General features: G+C 34.2%; 2 protein-coding genes across 3 annotated transcripts in view; both read right to left on the bottom strand.

Moving 5' to 3' along the window:
* LOC123555026 (transient receptor potential cation channel subfamily A member 1 homolog) overlaps window positions 1-991 on the bottom strand; it is a 35,349-nt gene extending 34,358 nt beyond the window's left edge. The window contains exon 1 of one of the 2 annotated variants that reach the window (XM_053547514.1): window positions 842-991. In XM_053547514.1, the coding sequence (XP_053403489.1) occupies window positions 842-848 (7 nt within the window). In that variant the 5' untranslated portion in view covers window positions 849-991. The remainder of the gene's footprint in view (window positions 1-841) is intronic. The other variant, XM_053547513.1, reaches the window with a different exon arrangement.
* A 1,951-nt stretch (window positions 992-2,942) lies between these two features.
* LOC123556074 (uncharacterized) overlaps window positions 2,943-17,126 on the bottom strand; it is a 41,188-nt gene continuing 27,004 nt past the window's right edge. The window contains exons 2-6 of the mRNA XM_053548949.1: window positions 8,322-8,390; window positions 7,992-8,047; window positions 3,750-3,836; window positions 3,418-3,519; window positions 2,943-3,033 (exon numbers count right to left, since the gene is read on the bottom strand). Of these exons, the coding sequence (XP_053404924.1) occupies window positions 2,943-3,033; window positions 3,418-3,519; window positions 3,750-3,836; window positions 7,992-8,047; window positions 8,322-8,390 (405 nt within the window). The remainder of the gene's footprint in view (window positions 3,034-3,417; window positions 3,520-3,749; window positions 3,837-7,991; window positions 8,048-8,321; window positions 8,391-17,126) is intronic.

Here is a 17,126-nt window from a genome sequence, read left to right as displayed (position 1 = left end):
ATCAACTATAAACAAAACATGATGACCAAACAAATGATTGTAGGATTCAAGTCTGCACTGTAAGTAGCTTTGTTAATTTACAAAATGTGTTGATTATAGCATGTAAGTAAAGGGTAGTCGGCAAGATAAATCGTTACACAGCTTGTTGGTGACAAAATACGGGATATACGCTGTCGAGGAAATCTATATCAGGCTCGAGCTTCGCTCTCGCCTGATATGGATTTCCTCGACAGCGTATATCCCGTATCCTGTCACCGTCAAGCAGTGTAACTAATAATAACCACGTGGAGGAATTACCTGGCGGGGATAACTTTTATTTACACTGTTAATGTAAATTTGGAACATGGTTAGGATAACGAGTGAAGGTTTGCGCGCAATAAGCCGTTTTAAGCTCCTGAGTGGTGAATTTGCGACTGACAGTTCCGTGACGCTGTCCCACTTTTCCTTAATGTGTTTGTATTGTCTTTGATTTCTATTTGTTTTACTAAGTCAGACGGTTTATGTGTAATCTATCTTTTGAACACACAAACAGGCGCTGTTTTGAGGTTTTGTTTCGGGAGGCTGCGTTCATTTTGAATGCTAGTGCTTGTCCTTCATGTGTATTTTTCTACTTGAACGATAAATCGATACTATTGCTGGGCCGCAATAACTTTCCCTGTCCACCAAATAACTGTTTATATCAGGAGCATACACAATTATTGGTTAAATGCTTCCACAAAGGCGACATAGAATGTTATGATATTATTTAAAGTATGTGACTATTAAATATTTATTGAGCTGTTTTTTATTTCAATACATCTCGTAAAATTTAATGTATGGACAAGAGAAAATGAACAGTTACCTGGCATCTTTTCTATGAGTACACGAAAAGGCGTGCTGAATGTCTTTCCAGTATTGTTTCGAAGCAGTCTAAGCAAGCAATCACGACCAGTTTCTCCAACTATATAACGGACAATTTTCCTAAAGTTTAACGGAAATTATATAATTGAAGCTTGTGAAAATTGTGTTCATACTGGAAATGAATAAATGTTACCAGTAGATAGATTTTTAAGGATTATTGTAATATAATTCGTTCAACTGCATTACAAACTGTTTAGAATTGCATCGTTTAACAATAATATTACAAAACTATTGTAAAGGGAAACAAATTTACCCTTTATAACATACCATTTCAAAACATATTACGCTAGTAATGAATTTCACAATGTTTCAAATCTTTCCAATTACAAGTTTATAAACAAACAATTTTGATGTAATCTAGTTTTAGGCATTCTGTATTTGCATTGGTTCATATCAATATAATACTCTGTGTCCTTTTAAACGTCAACGAGCCTTTCTCAATAAAACAACGTTTTACCTTGACACCTCAGTGATGATTATTGTTTACTACGCTATATCCTCTAGTCTTAAAACATGAACTATTTTTGGACTGATTGGCGTATCAACAATCCACCTATGTCGAGTAAAATGTTACCTAGATTTTTGTGTTTCAGTGAATCCATCACATTTTTTCAAGTGTAAATTAAAAAATTGATAATTTTTTCTGTTGCTAAGTGTATAAATTAGATATTGCACTGAACAAACAAAATTGTTTTGTAACTTTATAGAAAACTACTTTATTTATGCATAATTTATAAAAATATTCAGAAAATCAGCAAAAATTAACGAAACATAAACACATCAATGACTCTTTTAGAACGTCATCTCAAATGGTTCCGTATCAATATAGACGGTATACATTTGACTAACGTCGACGGGGGACCATGTTTGCAAAAACCAAGTAAAGATTAAAATGATATATTGTTACTTATAAAAGTAATATCCTTATTTCTTAGAAAACTTATAAATCTAAAACTGGCAAAAAACATAAAAATTAAAGGTATTGTTTGTAGTAAAAAATTTAAATTTCACAATACTTAAAACATGTATATTTATGTTGATGACAACAGTGAAAAAATTGCTTTTGCAATAGAAGAAATCACATAATTTTTTTGATTTCATATAAAACTATTTGTTGGTATTTATAAAAAATGTCAAAACTATAAAACTTCCGAATTTATGCAAATAGAAATGAACGTTTTTATCGACGTCATCGTCATTATTCTGGAATTCAAAACATCACGGTTACATTGACTTACAATGCTACGGAGGACCGAACATCCAATTGTGAAACTAAATGGATAACTACTGTAAAACGGCGTCACTTGTTTTATGCTTATTATCACTAAATAAATATATATATGTGGTCAATTGCTATCTTTTGTCAATACATTTATGTATGTTGAAAGGTACAAAATTTTTGTTAGAAGAAATTTCTGTTACATAATTTCTGATACATCTTCATTAAGAAATTATACTGGTATATTCTTAAACAATTTTAAACTATATTCCATATTTTTATGCAATAAAATCTGTTTTTAGTATTTTATTGGATTGCATTGTGGAACCACGGTTATTGAAAGATTCATGCTGTAAGACGCAGTTAAACCTTAAAGGGTCCTGGATTCTTATCTATTCAACTTTCTAAATATAACTGGCATTCCTTTGTTCAGATCATTGTAGTGTGAAGGTACATATTTTATACAGAAAAAGTTCTTGCTTTCAAATTTCTGATACATCTGCAGAAGATGATACTCGGACTCCGAACGTTTAACCAACACATTCTAACTAGCTACTGTGTGTGTGTTAACGCTTTTTCAACAGACGTCATGTAACGAGGAGTAATAAGCAGTTGGTTTAAAAAATTTGAAATTGCCCAATTAATGAAACCAGACTAGCGAATGATTCCAAAATTTCAATCGCAGTAACATACGCCGCCGATCGAACTCGCGCCCGACGTACACGTCTCCTATGAGTAAGCGGGCGGGTATACTCCACAGGCGCATAAGAGAATAGCATTGGTAAAATTTATTGTGTCATAGTGAACGGCTATCTATTTATTTCTACCCTTGGGGGAGAGACGTTGAATACATACAGGCTTTTTCCGAACCACTTTGTACAGCAAAATGTAGTGCAGTATTTTCACCGGTATCTCTGTCAAACAAGAAAAAATAATTCTATCGGATATTGGAGGAATAATTTATTACTTTTGGAAGTCGTAAAAGTTTCATTTTGAATGTTAACAAGATAAATAGTTTCGAATAAATTTAGATAAAGATTTCCTACGAAACCTAAATGTATCAAGTAAGTTTTTCATTCAGAATTATTTTGTTTCTTGTCGTTTGAGACCATTAAGTATTACTTTAAAACAAAGTGCCTGTTGCTGAGGCGGATGCATGAGATTATGAAAATTTCATTTCCTCAGTCAAACCGATTGTGCTCTATTTCTTTGCCTTGTTGAATTTCATACTTCAAAGGGAACTTCTCACAGATTTACTTATTATTAATAAGTATGCGTAAAACAAGCGGAAGTCTCACTTAAATTTAATATGAGCTCCGGCTTTCAGCAACAAATCGACAACTTCTTCTTCTCCTTTCAAGGCAGCCTCATGCAAAGCCGTTCTCTTGTCATTCTTGTCGCTGCAATGAATATAAAATCGTAAGACGGTAATCAAATTTTATATTTTTGATTTGTATTCTTGTTAAATTTCGACAGTATTGATTATTAGCACGGGTATTTTACACTTTTTACAAGTGTTTATGGAACACGATGGTATGTAACTTAAGAAAATAAATCGAAGCAACTTCAATAAAAGTTTGATGCGGTAGAAAGATAAATTAGCATTTTCTAAACTCGAAAGAATACCTACTAAGAATTTACATCTGCACCAGATTTAATGAACTCTTTCAGTGTGTCTATATCTATTGGACTCTTTTTCACACAATCTAGAATGTAGCTGAAATTACAAAAAAAAAAAGAATCATACTAAATGGAAAAGTGATTTTATGCAAACTACTTAAAACACAAACGTTACTTTGTATTCTTTGGTATATTCTGTACACAGAAAAAACTTCATCACAAGAAGCCGGTAGCATTAGATTGCGGCAATAATCGATGTTGCATTAGATTCCAACACAGACTTATATTAAACGGGTATAGTTATTGATGTTACATTAGATTCTGACATAGCCTGTAGTATGCACCAACCATCGATGTTGCATTTGATTCCATTACAGCATTTCTATTAGATGGCAGATATTATCAATGTTTCATGAGATTCCAAAAAATACTGTCGATTATATGACAATAATTATCAATGTAACAATTGCATTCAAGACCAACATAGACCGTCAGTTAGACATGTTGCATCAGATTTCAGCATAGATAAAATGGCAGTAATTATCGATGAAGCATTAAATTTCAACATAGACTGTCTATTAGATGGTAGCAAGTATCAATATTGGCGGTGTAATGATTTACCTTTGTGTTTATCAAATGTAGAAAACCAAGTAACTGAAAACAAGAACAACCACGACGCCGAAAGTATAAAGAAACAACATCATAAGAAAAGAAAGGATAGAATGTTAGGAATGACAGTCGATGTTTTATGTAAATGAGAGATTCTCGTTAATCTAGGTAACTGTTTTTGCGACTTTGATTGATAAAGATTGTAAGTGTGTTTTGCGTACAAGTATTAGGTCAACAGTTTGCAAGAATAAAGTAAAACACTTAAGTATTTCAATAGTGAAATCTTGCATTAAGCCTTATGACTGATAGTGAGTGAGTTGGGTTTTACGGCGAATCGATACAAAATGGTCATATATCGCCGAGAAGAAGTCATATTGCAAGCGCCAACTGTAAAGCATAAACATTGATTTTAAAATGTAAAGCATACCTAAAAACATCCATGTAAAAATGTAAAGAACACTATGAATAATGTAAAACATTTCTAAAAACATCCATGTAAAAAATGTAAAGCATATCTAAAATCAATTATGTAAAATGTATATACGTATGTGTGAAAATATCAGCTGCAAACATAATAATATTGCAAGATGTAAATAAAAATATGAAATGTTAGATTTTTTGATATATTCCTATCTGCTTTTAAAACGATAAAATATTTCCGACTGAAACGTTTTCAAATAACACTTTCAAAGATTGAATATAATATGTACTGCGTTGTGTAGCAAAGTCCCCACAGTCGATTAAAAATATGTTTAATAGTTAGCGGTGTTTCACATGGTATACATTCGGGTTGATCTTATTTATTCAAAAGATAAGAATGAGTCAAACGGGTATGACCTATTCGACAGCGAGAAAGAACAACTTCCTCCCTGCGACCAGATCTGTTCCCTTGGTGCCATTCCCCTAGAGCAGGTTTAATATCATGAAGTTAATTGAAGCATTGTTCCATGACGATTGCCATTTAGATAAAATGTATTTGTTTATATTCGGCTTAAAATCGGTATGTGGTAATTTTAAATTAGATTGTGATAATGAAAGGGACTTATCTGCTGCAATATCAGCATCCTCGTTTCCATGAATACCAACATGACTGGGAATCCAACAAAATATGATAGACTTTTTTTAAAGATAGTTCATGAACCCTGAGAAGAATATTTTGAATGAATGGATTTTCCATATTTCGGTTGTGAATTGACTGTAAAACAGAAAGCGAGTCGGAAAAGATAATAAATTTGTCTTCGCTATTCTTTGATATAAAATTTAGAGCTAAACCAATAGCTTTGGCCTCGGCTGAAAATATTGTTGCATTATTTGGCAAACGTAATTTTGATTGATGAATGAGACTGACAGCAGCACAGCCAATCTTTGATTCATCTTTTGAACCTTGTAAGTTGACTTGATTTCATGATATTTGGACTTGAATATTTCAGGGTTTGTTTCAGACTTTCTAAAGGCAGTTTTCAAATCGAAAAGGGGCATGGTGCTGTATCTGGAATTGAGTTTTCTTTAATACCAACGATTTCAAAGTCAGTTTCATTCATAGAAGATTTTATGCGAAATCCAAACGGTTTGATTTGTTTTGGTTTTTCCTCATATGAATCGGAGTACTTAGGTTTAAAAATAATTTCATGAGCAGGATTGGATTTGTCGGCAGCCACTCTTAAAGCATATTGCAATGAAAGTTTTTCTCGGTGTGTGTAAAGAGAGGGTTCGTTTGCTTCAGCATATAAACTTTCCACTGGCGATGTTCGGAATGCACCAAGAGCAATGCGAAGACCTTGGTTATGGATGGTATCTAACACTTGTAAATAAAGATAAAAATATATTTCAATGATTTTTAGTAGAGCGAAATATGAATCCATACAGAACTGCGATGTTCAAAGCAATACACGATTGATATTCAAAATTACAGAAATATATCAAACAAAGCCTAAGATTCAATACCAAAGTTAAGTGGAAAGAAGACAGCCTAAACATGCCGACACCTTACAGCAATGAATACATGGATGAGCACATCGCCAAACTATACACAAACATGCACAGAGAAAGTAAAACATAATAACAACAAAGATTAAACAAACAAATAAAAGAACACAGTGGTGAGTCACATTCAAATGTCCAGTGGCAAAACTTTAAGCTTTGGTTCGGTTTAACAGGCTCAATCAAACCGAGCCTGCAACATTTTCGTTTTTGTCGTGTTGAGCGACCTGTGATATTTCCACTTTTCTCTATTTTAACGTCACACCGACACGATTTCAAGTCATATGGTGACTTTCCAGCTTTTCGTGGTGGAGGAAGACCTCAGATCCCGCTCCGGGCATTATATCATCACGGGCGTGCACCTGGGCAGAACCGCCGACCTTCCTTAAGTCAGCTAGATAGATGCGTTTTTGTATCAGTTGGAATTATGTGTGCAGTGTGCAAGGGGTCCTGACGTCACCACACGTAGTGCCACAGTAAGTATTTAAATGTTTTTTAAGACAAACTAAACATAAAATATATAGCATATGAAATACGGATAGAGATGATAATATACATGTTATAATATATAATGTAACAAGAGCTGTCTGATGACAGCGCGCTCGACTATTCGAAGAATTGATTGAAGAATGGGGTCAAAATATTTCCACAGATATTCAGACAAAAGAAATAAATAGATTAGACAAACAATGTTCCTGTATTTCTTTGATTTCGATAAGTCTTGCACTAAATGGCAATGTATGAACCAATTTCAAAGTCCAAAAAGGGCCATAATTCAGTCAAAATAGTTATGTACTCTTGCCTACAGATGGAAATCATAATGATAAACAAGTGTTCAAAGTTTAAAAGCCATATGTCAAATAGTTTTGACAAAACGTGGACTTGTATGAAAACAGAACCAATTTTGAAGTCCAAAAAGGGCCATAATTCAGCCAAAATAGATGACAGAGTTATGTACTCTTTCCTACAGATAGAGACTATTATACTTAACAAGTGATAAAAGTTTCAAAGCCATATGTCAAACACTTTACAAAAAATATGAACTGGTACGGAAAACTTAACCAAGATTTCTAAGTCAAAAGGGGCCATAATTCAGCCAAAATCCTTGATGGAGTTATGTACTCTTGCCTATAACTGGATATGGTGATGGTAAATAGGTGTTTAAAGTTTCAAAGCTTTATCTCAAAAGACTTTATCAAAATATCAACTGGTACGAAATATTAACCCAGATTTCTAAGTCAAAAAGGGCCATAATTCAGCCAAAATCCTTGATGGACTTATGTGCTCTTGCCTATAACTGGACATGGTGATGGTAAACAAGTGTTGAAAGTTTCAAAGCTTTATCTCAAAAGACTTTGTCAAAATATGAACTGGTACGAAAAACTTAACCAAGATTTCTAAGTCGAAAGGGGCCATAATTCAGCCAAAATCCTTGATGGAGTTATGTACTCTTTCCTATAACTGGCCATGGTGATGGTAAACAAGTGTTGAAAGTTTCAAAGCTTTATCTCAAAAGACTTTGTCAAAATATGGACTGGTACGAAAAACTTAACCAAGGTGTGACGCCGACGCCGACGCCGACGCCGACGCCGTGGTGAGTAGGATAGCTCTACTTATTCTTCGAATAGTCGAGCTAAAAACTTGTATTAAAGAAGAGACATACTTAGCACCATTTGAGGCTTGTCGTTCTTCTGTATTCTTTGTAACGTTTTCTTCGATCTAATATGGAAATTGATAATTCTATTACATTAGATTCATGTGAATATGTTGATGCTACAACTGTTGTAGCATTTTTTTCAGTTGCTAAATATTTTACTAAGCTAAAATGGGGTGTGGCATTTCAACAATTAATTCATACATTTTGTAGAGTGTTGTTAACTTTGCAATTGAATGAGATATCGAAATGGGCCATCTTGCACTGTGCACGTGTAATAAGTATATTATTTTACTGAGAGGAGAAATGATGATGACTATTTCGTCGTAATATTCATACCGTGTGCATTTCATGACTATTCTCTGTTTCACTTCCAACCCCAATCATAGGATCTGTCTCATTCGCCATCTTAAATGAAAATTATTACATACGAAAATACCAAAATATGAATTGTAAAAATAGGAAACGAACAAAGTAAAATAGTATTATTAATATCAAACGATAATATTACAAATCACAAATAGTTAAAAACTAACAAAGTAAAACAATATACTATTTTCCTATTCATTCAGCAGATATTTCAAATATATTGTACAATTATTTTGACCTGCCAAAGCATGTTCCCGGCTTTCATTATATTCTAGTCACGCCTGTATAAGATTAACATGGAAGCCAGAAACATGTTTTGACAGGTCAGATAAACTGTACAATACTTACGTTAAAAATGTGCCGTGTTTATCTTTAACTAAAATATTTTATCATTCTATTAAATATTGATTTAAATTTAGAAAATCTTTCAAATATATTCAACTTAGCTAACAAATTATATGATATATAATAAAATATAAGATGATACAGATAGCAGTAACTTGCAAAGTTTAAAAGCTTCCAGTTTTTAGTGAATCAATACCCCAAAACCGAAGAATATGGAAAAATTCTTTAATTGCAATTTATCTTTTTTCAGTCTTTGCTTTAACAATACTAAGCAAACCTGACTAGGGGTTTTCTTTTCTTTTAAGTGCATAAGTGCCCAGATTTTTTTTAGATAATATTAATGTGTCATGGATTTTTTTCATTATCATTTTCTAGTACACTTATATGTTGTGAAATAAAAAAAAATGAGTTAAAAATGGTGACCGTTGACGACAGGTTTTGTAGTTGTGGTCTTTATTCAAAAGTAGTCTTTTATACAGGTTTGACTGTAAATAAGAATTGCAATAGACACTAAAAATTAAACCTGATATACTGACAGTTCTACTTACAGTACCGCGATATTTACATACTGATGAGAGTATGTTCCAATATCCACCAGTTTTATGACATGACTATTTTTTAATGTAGCTTTCAAAGAAAATACTGGAAAAGCAACTACATGTAGTAGTTATTAACTTAGCGTCTAATCAAATTATATTGGTATTGGAGGCATACAAGAACTTAGTCTTATGCTGTAATTTGTCTATAAATGTTTGTTCTCCACTTCTTTACAACATGCTTTTTTGTTGATTACTATTACAAAGTAATATCTTGACATGATTGTTTTGTTTGTTAAAGGTCCAGTAACACTTAGAATTAACTTACAGAACATTATTTGTTGTTGTTAGTTAAGTTATAAACATATCTTTCTGTGAACTTTTAGTATTTTCTTGGAAAACAGTTAACAAAAGACATTTTTCTCTTTTCTTGCAATGTCATTGAAAAAATACTGTGCTATATTTCCGGTGTATAGTTTCAACTTATAAAGCAACACTAGGATTATTGTCTGAGCAAAAAAGGCCAATTCCATTGGAAAGATAACTTTCTTGGTAAAATAAATGCTACTTGTAATTGTTACCTCCAAAGTGTTACTGGGCCTTTTTACTATAGCTCTTATATGGACTGCTAATTGTTTCTTTTAATAGTGATACACATTAAATTGTTTAACTTCATATGCTCAGCTTGAATTCCAAGTGTGTTTAATTTCCTAAGCATTCAAAATACATTTTTAGTAATACAATAATTTATCTTTTTCTTGAAGCAATTTGTTATTTTCTTGCAATGAATTCTATAAACATATATAACTGACCTAATGTTCGCCTTAAAAACAAGAGGTTCATGATGGCCCTGGATTGCTAACCTAAGTGACATGAGCTACTACATGTTTCAAATGTCAAACTGATGCTAAAATATTGTTGTGTCCCCTAAAATGAGAATGATGTTCTCTTTTCTATGAGTCAGGATTTAAAAAGGCTTAAGCTTGTCAGGCGTTTAATAGGGGTAACAACATAATAGGCAATTGGGTTCGTTTCTAATCTACAGAGACAAGAAAGATGTGTCCAGTTCTATCTATTTTATTAAAGGTCTAATGTACACCTTTATAATTTCATATCACAACAGACGGTTAAACTATTTATAAAAGAATCTGGTTAAACCAGATTGTGCATTATCGATGTCGGTTTTCAATATAAATACATACACGTCCGAGTTTCAAGCATACCAGTTATATATAAAATGAAGGATAAGGTAGAAAATCGTATTTGACCGGAACGGTCAAGTCAAGATCTGGTCAACTTCCAGATCTGGTCAAGTTCCAAAAGCGGGTTAAACCTTATAATAAATAAACTAGATTTATATAAAAATGGGTAAAGATCTAGGATCAGTGACAGGTTAAATGTTTAATTAATTAAAATGGGTCTTAACCTCAATATGAGTGTACATTTTCAGTGTAGTAGCCGGTTTAAGCCTTCTAGAGCTACTGTTTACAAGAAGATGCTGAGTGGACGTAAATAGAATAAGGGCGCGCGACCTAGTACACTATGACGTCACACGGTGCAAGAATACACAACGTGCAGGATAGCGCGGTCTGCTTGAAACTCGTATAACTCGATAAAACAAGTGAGTTAAAAGCTGAAATTGGTCTCAAAATGAAGCTAAGACATTATATGATCTATAGAAATCGGTAATACAGATTGTCAGACAGAATTATGCGTGAAAATGGCGATAAAACTGGGACAAAATCTGGATCACGATGCGCTTGTTGAAAAGGTAAACAAAGAAAGTACAGCGCCCCGTCATTTTGTAAGACACAAAAACAATATTCACAGCAATCTTAAGAAAGTAGCTCAGAAGGTTACATTTATGGTCACTGAAAGTCAGTTTTAAGATCGGTACTCAAAACTGTACATGTCATCATAATTTCAGAACTGTACCTTAAAAACAAGAAGGTAGGTCAGCAGGTCACATTCTTGTTCAGTGAAATTCAGTTTTAAGATCAGTCTGCAATACTGTAAATGTCATACAAATTTCAAGGCTGTATCTTAAAAAAACAAGAAAGTAGGTCAGTAGGTCACATTCATGGTCTCTGAAAAACAGTTTTAAGATCGGTGTGCAAAACTGAATATGTCTCAAAAACAAGAAAGTAGGTCAATAGGTCATGGTTACAGTTAAATAACCCCTAATTACTTGGGGTCATCAGGTAATTATAATTAAACAGCCTAGGAAATATGATCAGATAATTTTGTAGTGTTTTTTCCTATTTGACGCATATAAAAACTGAGTGACACTCGGGGCGGGGACTCTTTTCACCCAAGGAGTATAATTTGAACAACCTTGTTAGACAGCCACTAGGCAATGCTACATACCAAATATCAAAAGCTTAGACATTAAACTTTCAATCAAGAAGATTATTGAAATGTTTTCCTATGTGAGTCCATGTAAATCTTGGGACCCCCAGGGAAGGGCCTCTTTACAAAATATCAGAAGCCTAGGCCTTGCAGTTTCAGAAAAGAAGATCTTTTAAAAACATTCCTTTATAAGTCTATGTAAAATTTGGGTTCCCCGGGGCGTGGCCTCTTTTCACCCCATGTGCATAATTTGAACAATCTTGGTACAGGACTACAAAACAATGCTACAAACCAAACATCAAAGGCCTAGGCCTTGTGGTTTCAGACAAGAAGACTTTTAAAAGTTTTTTCCTATATAAGTCTATGTAAAACTTGGGACCCCCGGGGTGCAGCCTCTTTTCTTTCCAGGGGCATAATTTTAACAATTTTGGTAGAGGGCCACAAGGCAATGCTACATACCAAATATCAAAGGCCTAGGTCTTATGGTTTTAGACAAGAAGATGTCTATGTAAAACTTGGGACCCCCGGGGCGGGGCCTCTTTTCACCCCGGGGACATAATTTGAACAATATTTATAGAAGACCATTAGATGATATCACATGTCAAATAGTTAGGCTCTACACCTTGTCGTTCTGGACAAGAAAATTTTCAAAGTTTGTCCCTATATAAGTCTATGTAAACCATGTGACTCCTGGGACTAGATCATATTTGACCCTAGGGGGATGATTTGAACAAACTTGGTAGAGTACCATTAGATAATGCAACATACCAAATATCAAAGCCCTATATTGTTCGAGAAGAATTTTTCCTTTTTGATACCATGGCAACCAGAGTTCTGTATGGAATTCAATTCTTTGAAAACAAAATTAATGAGGATCACGAAAGGAACATCCCTGTGAAGTTTCATCAAAATTATACTGGTTGTTTAGAATGAGATGCTGTTTAAAGGAATGTGTGGACGGACGACGCACGGACGCCGGACGGTGAGCGATCACAATAGCTCACCCTGAGCCTTTGACTCAGGGTGAGCTAAAAACAAGTAAGTAGGTCAGTAGGTCATATTCATAGTCACTAAAAGTCAGTTGTAAGATCGGTGTGCAAAACTAAACAGGTCATCAAAATTTCAAGGCTGTATCTTAAGAAACAAGAAAGTAGGTCGGTAGGTCACATTCCACATGACCCAGATTCGAACTTGACCTAAAAATCATCAAGGTTAACTTTCTGACCAAGTTTCACGACGATACATTCATAAATGTAGCCTCCAGCGAGTAAACAAACTTTTCTTTTGGTATGACCTTGTGACCTAAGTTTTGACCCCACTGGCCCAGATTTAAACTTCACCTTAACATCATCAAGATTAACATTCTGACTAGGTTTCATAGAGCTATGGTTATTAATGTGACCTCTAGAATGTTAACTAGATTTTCCTTTAATTTGACCTGGTTATCTAGTTTTTGACTCCACCTGACAAAGATTCGAACTTGACCTAAGATCATCAAGATTAACATTCTGAAAACGTTTCATAGAGATATTGTCATAAATGTGGCCCCTAGTGTGTTATTTTTTTCCCTTTAATTTGACCTGGTGACCTAGTTTTTGACCCCACCTGAACCTGATTTGAACTTGACCTAAAGATCATTAAGATTAACATTCTGACCAAGTTTTATTAAGATATGGTCATAAAGTGGCCTCTCGAGTGTTAATCAGCTTTTCCTTTGATTTGACCCGGTGACCTAGTTTTTGACCCACCTGACCCAGATTTGATCTTGACCTAAACATTATCAAGATTAACATTCTAACTAAGTCTCATTAAGATGTGGTCATAAATGTGGCTTCTTGAGTGTTAACAAGCTTTCCCTTTGATTTGACCTGGTGACCTAGTTTTTGACTCCATCTAAACTAGATTTAATCAAAGGCCTGAAGGGCCTGAGAGTCGGCTAATGATTGATGTACTGGTAGTATAGTCTACCAGTTTATGTTTGTGTTTAGTATTTTCCCCCAACTAAACAGAGATGTTGTTACAATAAATGAAATAAACATTCAGTCGATGCCTAGTAAAACTTTGATTGACATTATACAAGTATTTAAACCCAATATATTTCTCTAAAATTGAAGAGTGGTTCGCAGAAATAATCAAAGGCCTGAAGGGCCTGAGTCGGCTAAAGATTGATGTACTGACAGTATAGTCTACCAGTTTCAGTTTGTTTTTAGTTTTTTTCTTAAAATTTCATAACACAGCTCGATATTTACCCAAAATATTATATCCGGATACGATTACACTTTTCTCCAGTTTCAACAATATATTTTACAAATTGTGATGATACGAAGACATTTAGCAGCAATTGGCAGTATCTGACATTGAAGTTTACGGTTAAATTACCTCTTATTTAAATCTTTTCATAAAAAAGTTGTTTCGTTTCGTGAAAGCAGCCAAACATAGACGATCTACTTTCGATTTCAAAAACTACAAGAAAATACAATTTAATGTTTCGCCGATTTGTTTATTTCTCGAAAAATAAGAAATAAAATCATTTTTAAAATCAGTAGTAATTAAACAAACCAGTAAGAGCTTCTTTTCCCGATAATTTATCCGCTTACTGACTGCAAAATGCAACCCACGCAAAGTCGTAGAAGCGTTGTTATAAACAGGCCACGCGTGTTCGCGAAGTGTCCAGATGTAATTAGTTCTCGCGGAGAATTAACGTACTGCAATACTTTTCGGGTCATTAAATGAAGCTGTCATAATTAATTTCATCGAGTGTAAACTTTGGTAAGAGAATTCATGCTTTCAGAGTACCGACTCAATAAAATATAGCAGTATGTACGGGAACTATATTTTGTCTTTCGCTGATGTTACGCAGCTTGTAAGCTGCCAATTCATAAACGCACAGCGCATAAATTTGTTATTTGCGCAATGATTTAAGTTTAAATTTTTGAAAAGGACAGGTAACAAATGGATAATTGGCTAATAGTTAATATGCAGTTTATTTGATTTGTGACTCATATTTGCTATTTGTGACAAGAGGGCATAAAATTAGTCACCTAATCATATGCGCAAATGTATTACCAAATCCGCAGAATCGTTATGCGTGTTTATGCTTAATGAGTTATCGCGGAAGAAAATACGTGGCTTTATTTGAGTATTGCACAATTACAAGTCATAGATTTGACAGATTACATCGTATATTGGTCATAGCAAATGGGATTGACATAACTGAACTTTATCCGATCAATGAACTCTTTGAAATTAGAGACAATCTAATAGAACTTCGCTGTGTTGTGAGGCCATTTAATGAGAATGAGAAATCGGGCGATAGCAAGGACTCGTCAAACGCTTTCAGCTTTTAGCCGACTCAAAAATGACCTGGACATCATCAAGATTAAAATTCTGACAAAGTTTGATATAGCTATGGTTATTAATGTGGCCTCTAGAGTGTTAACTAGCTTTTACTTAGATTTGACCTGGTGACCTAGTTTTTGAACCCACCTAACCCAGATTGGAACTTGACCTAAAAATCATCATGAATAATATTCCGACTAAGATTCTTGAAGATAAGTTTTAAATGTGGCCTTTAGAGTGTTAACTAGCTTTTCCTTGATTTGACCTGGTGACCTAATTTTTGACCCCAACTGACCAAGATTTGAACTTGATCTAAAGCTTAAAATTCTGACCAAGTTTCATAGAGTTATTGTCATAAATGTGGCCTCTGCAGTGTTAACAAGTTTTTTCCTTGATTTGACCTAGTGACATAGTTTTTGACCCCAGATAATCCTATATCGAATTCGTCCAAGATTTTATAGAGGGTAACATTCCGACCGAGTTTCATTAAGCTTGGATTAAAATTGTTACCTCTATCGTGTTAACAGTCAAATAGTTGACGACGGACGACGACGGACGACGGACACAGGGCTATCAAGAGCTAAAAAACTGACTGTGGAGAATGCTGCTGGTAATTTGATAGGGCTATTAAAAGCTAATCAAAAGAAGCTATCTGTAACTCTCTGGCATTCCATGTTATTATAATTTCACGCCAATCATTAATCCTCTGATCAGAAATTCTTGAGGAGACATTTTGGTAGGAGTAGGCATGTAAATATAGTTAAACTTGTTTCTGCTGCCGTTCAAACTAAGATGCAGTACATAACTTACTACACCTGGTTTAGCGACGTTCTGCAACAAGCAACAAAGATTTATTCTGAAACAGTATGATAGATAGCGATACTCGGCTAACGCCTCGCCCACCCCACCCCCTTTATCATACTGACCCCTATATATCTGAAGGCAAGATTTCCCAATTTTAGCTTTCCCATTTTAATGTGATGCCCTCGGGTAAAATTCATTATAAAAAGAGAAACATATGAATATGCGTTTTCTTTTCTTGTTGAAACGCGATGGCTAGTTTGAAAACTGCAACAAAATATACCAAAATGTTGTGGTGTTTCACGCGATAATAGATAAATATAAACAAGAAGATATCGGTAAAACCGATGAATGCTCCTCGAAAATTGCTAATGAAAAGAACAAAAGTGTAATTTTACTGGTTTACTAATACATGTATTGAATAATCAAAGGGCGATCATTCAAACGGACAATAAGGAAAATATGCACATCACCTCTAGAGAGTGAAGCATTTTCTGAATTTGGCAGTAGTAGCTGTGAAATACTCCCGATTATGATGGTCGCTGGGAAATATTCAAGACAAGTATTTTGCTATAGGTTATCATTGTTTAATAATCTAGGGCAATAACTATGTGAAAACCATCCGACCCGGAACACCAAGATTTACGCATCTCCTAGTGATGATGAGCTTTCCTAAGAAGTATGGCTAAACTCTTACCAATGTTTCCTGAGAAATGATCCAGACAAGAACTGTACTATAGTATACTATTGCTTAATAATCAAAGGGCAATAACTGAGCGAAACCTCAACCGACCCAAACAAAAAGATTATATGCGCATTTCCTCTTAATAGTGAAGCTTCCTATGAAGTTTCGCTAGGTTCGGGCTAATGACTGCTGAGAAATACTCCGTACAAGAATTGTACTATAGTATACTACTGTTAATTAGTCAAAGGGCAATAACATGGTGGCAAATCATTCGACCGGAAAATGAAGATAATGTGCGCATCTACTCATAATAATTGAGTCTCCTATGAAGAACCAGTGGTACTGAGAAATACTCTGAACAAGAATATATTACAGTACACTTTTTTAGGATAATCAAAGGGCAATAACTCGGTTAATAATCACCCGACCGGAAAATGAAAACAATATGTTCATCTCATCATGAAAGTGAGGTTTCCTATGAAGTTACAATAAATTCCAACCATTGGTTGTTGTGGAATACTCCAGACAAGAAATGTACCTTAGTATAATATAGTTGAATAATTAGATGTCAAGAACACTGTGAAAAATCATCTGACCAGTACAAGAAGATAGTATGAAATTCTCATTAAGATAATAAAGTTTCCTCTAACACATGGCTAAATTCCAACCACTGGTTGCTGACAAATTCTTCGGACAAGGATTGTTTTATAGTATACTATT

The sequence above is a fragment of the Mercenaria mercenaria genome, chromosome 7 (genome assembly GCF_021730395.1).
Source record: "Mercenaria mercenaria strain notata chromosome 7, MADL_Memer_1, whole genome shotgun sequence".
Lineage (NCBI taxonomy): Eukaryota > Metazoa > Mollusca > Bivalvia > Venerida > Veneridae > Mercenaria > Mercenaria mercenaria.
This window is presented reverse-complemented; position numbering and strand designations above follow the sequence as displayed.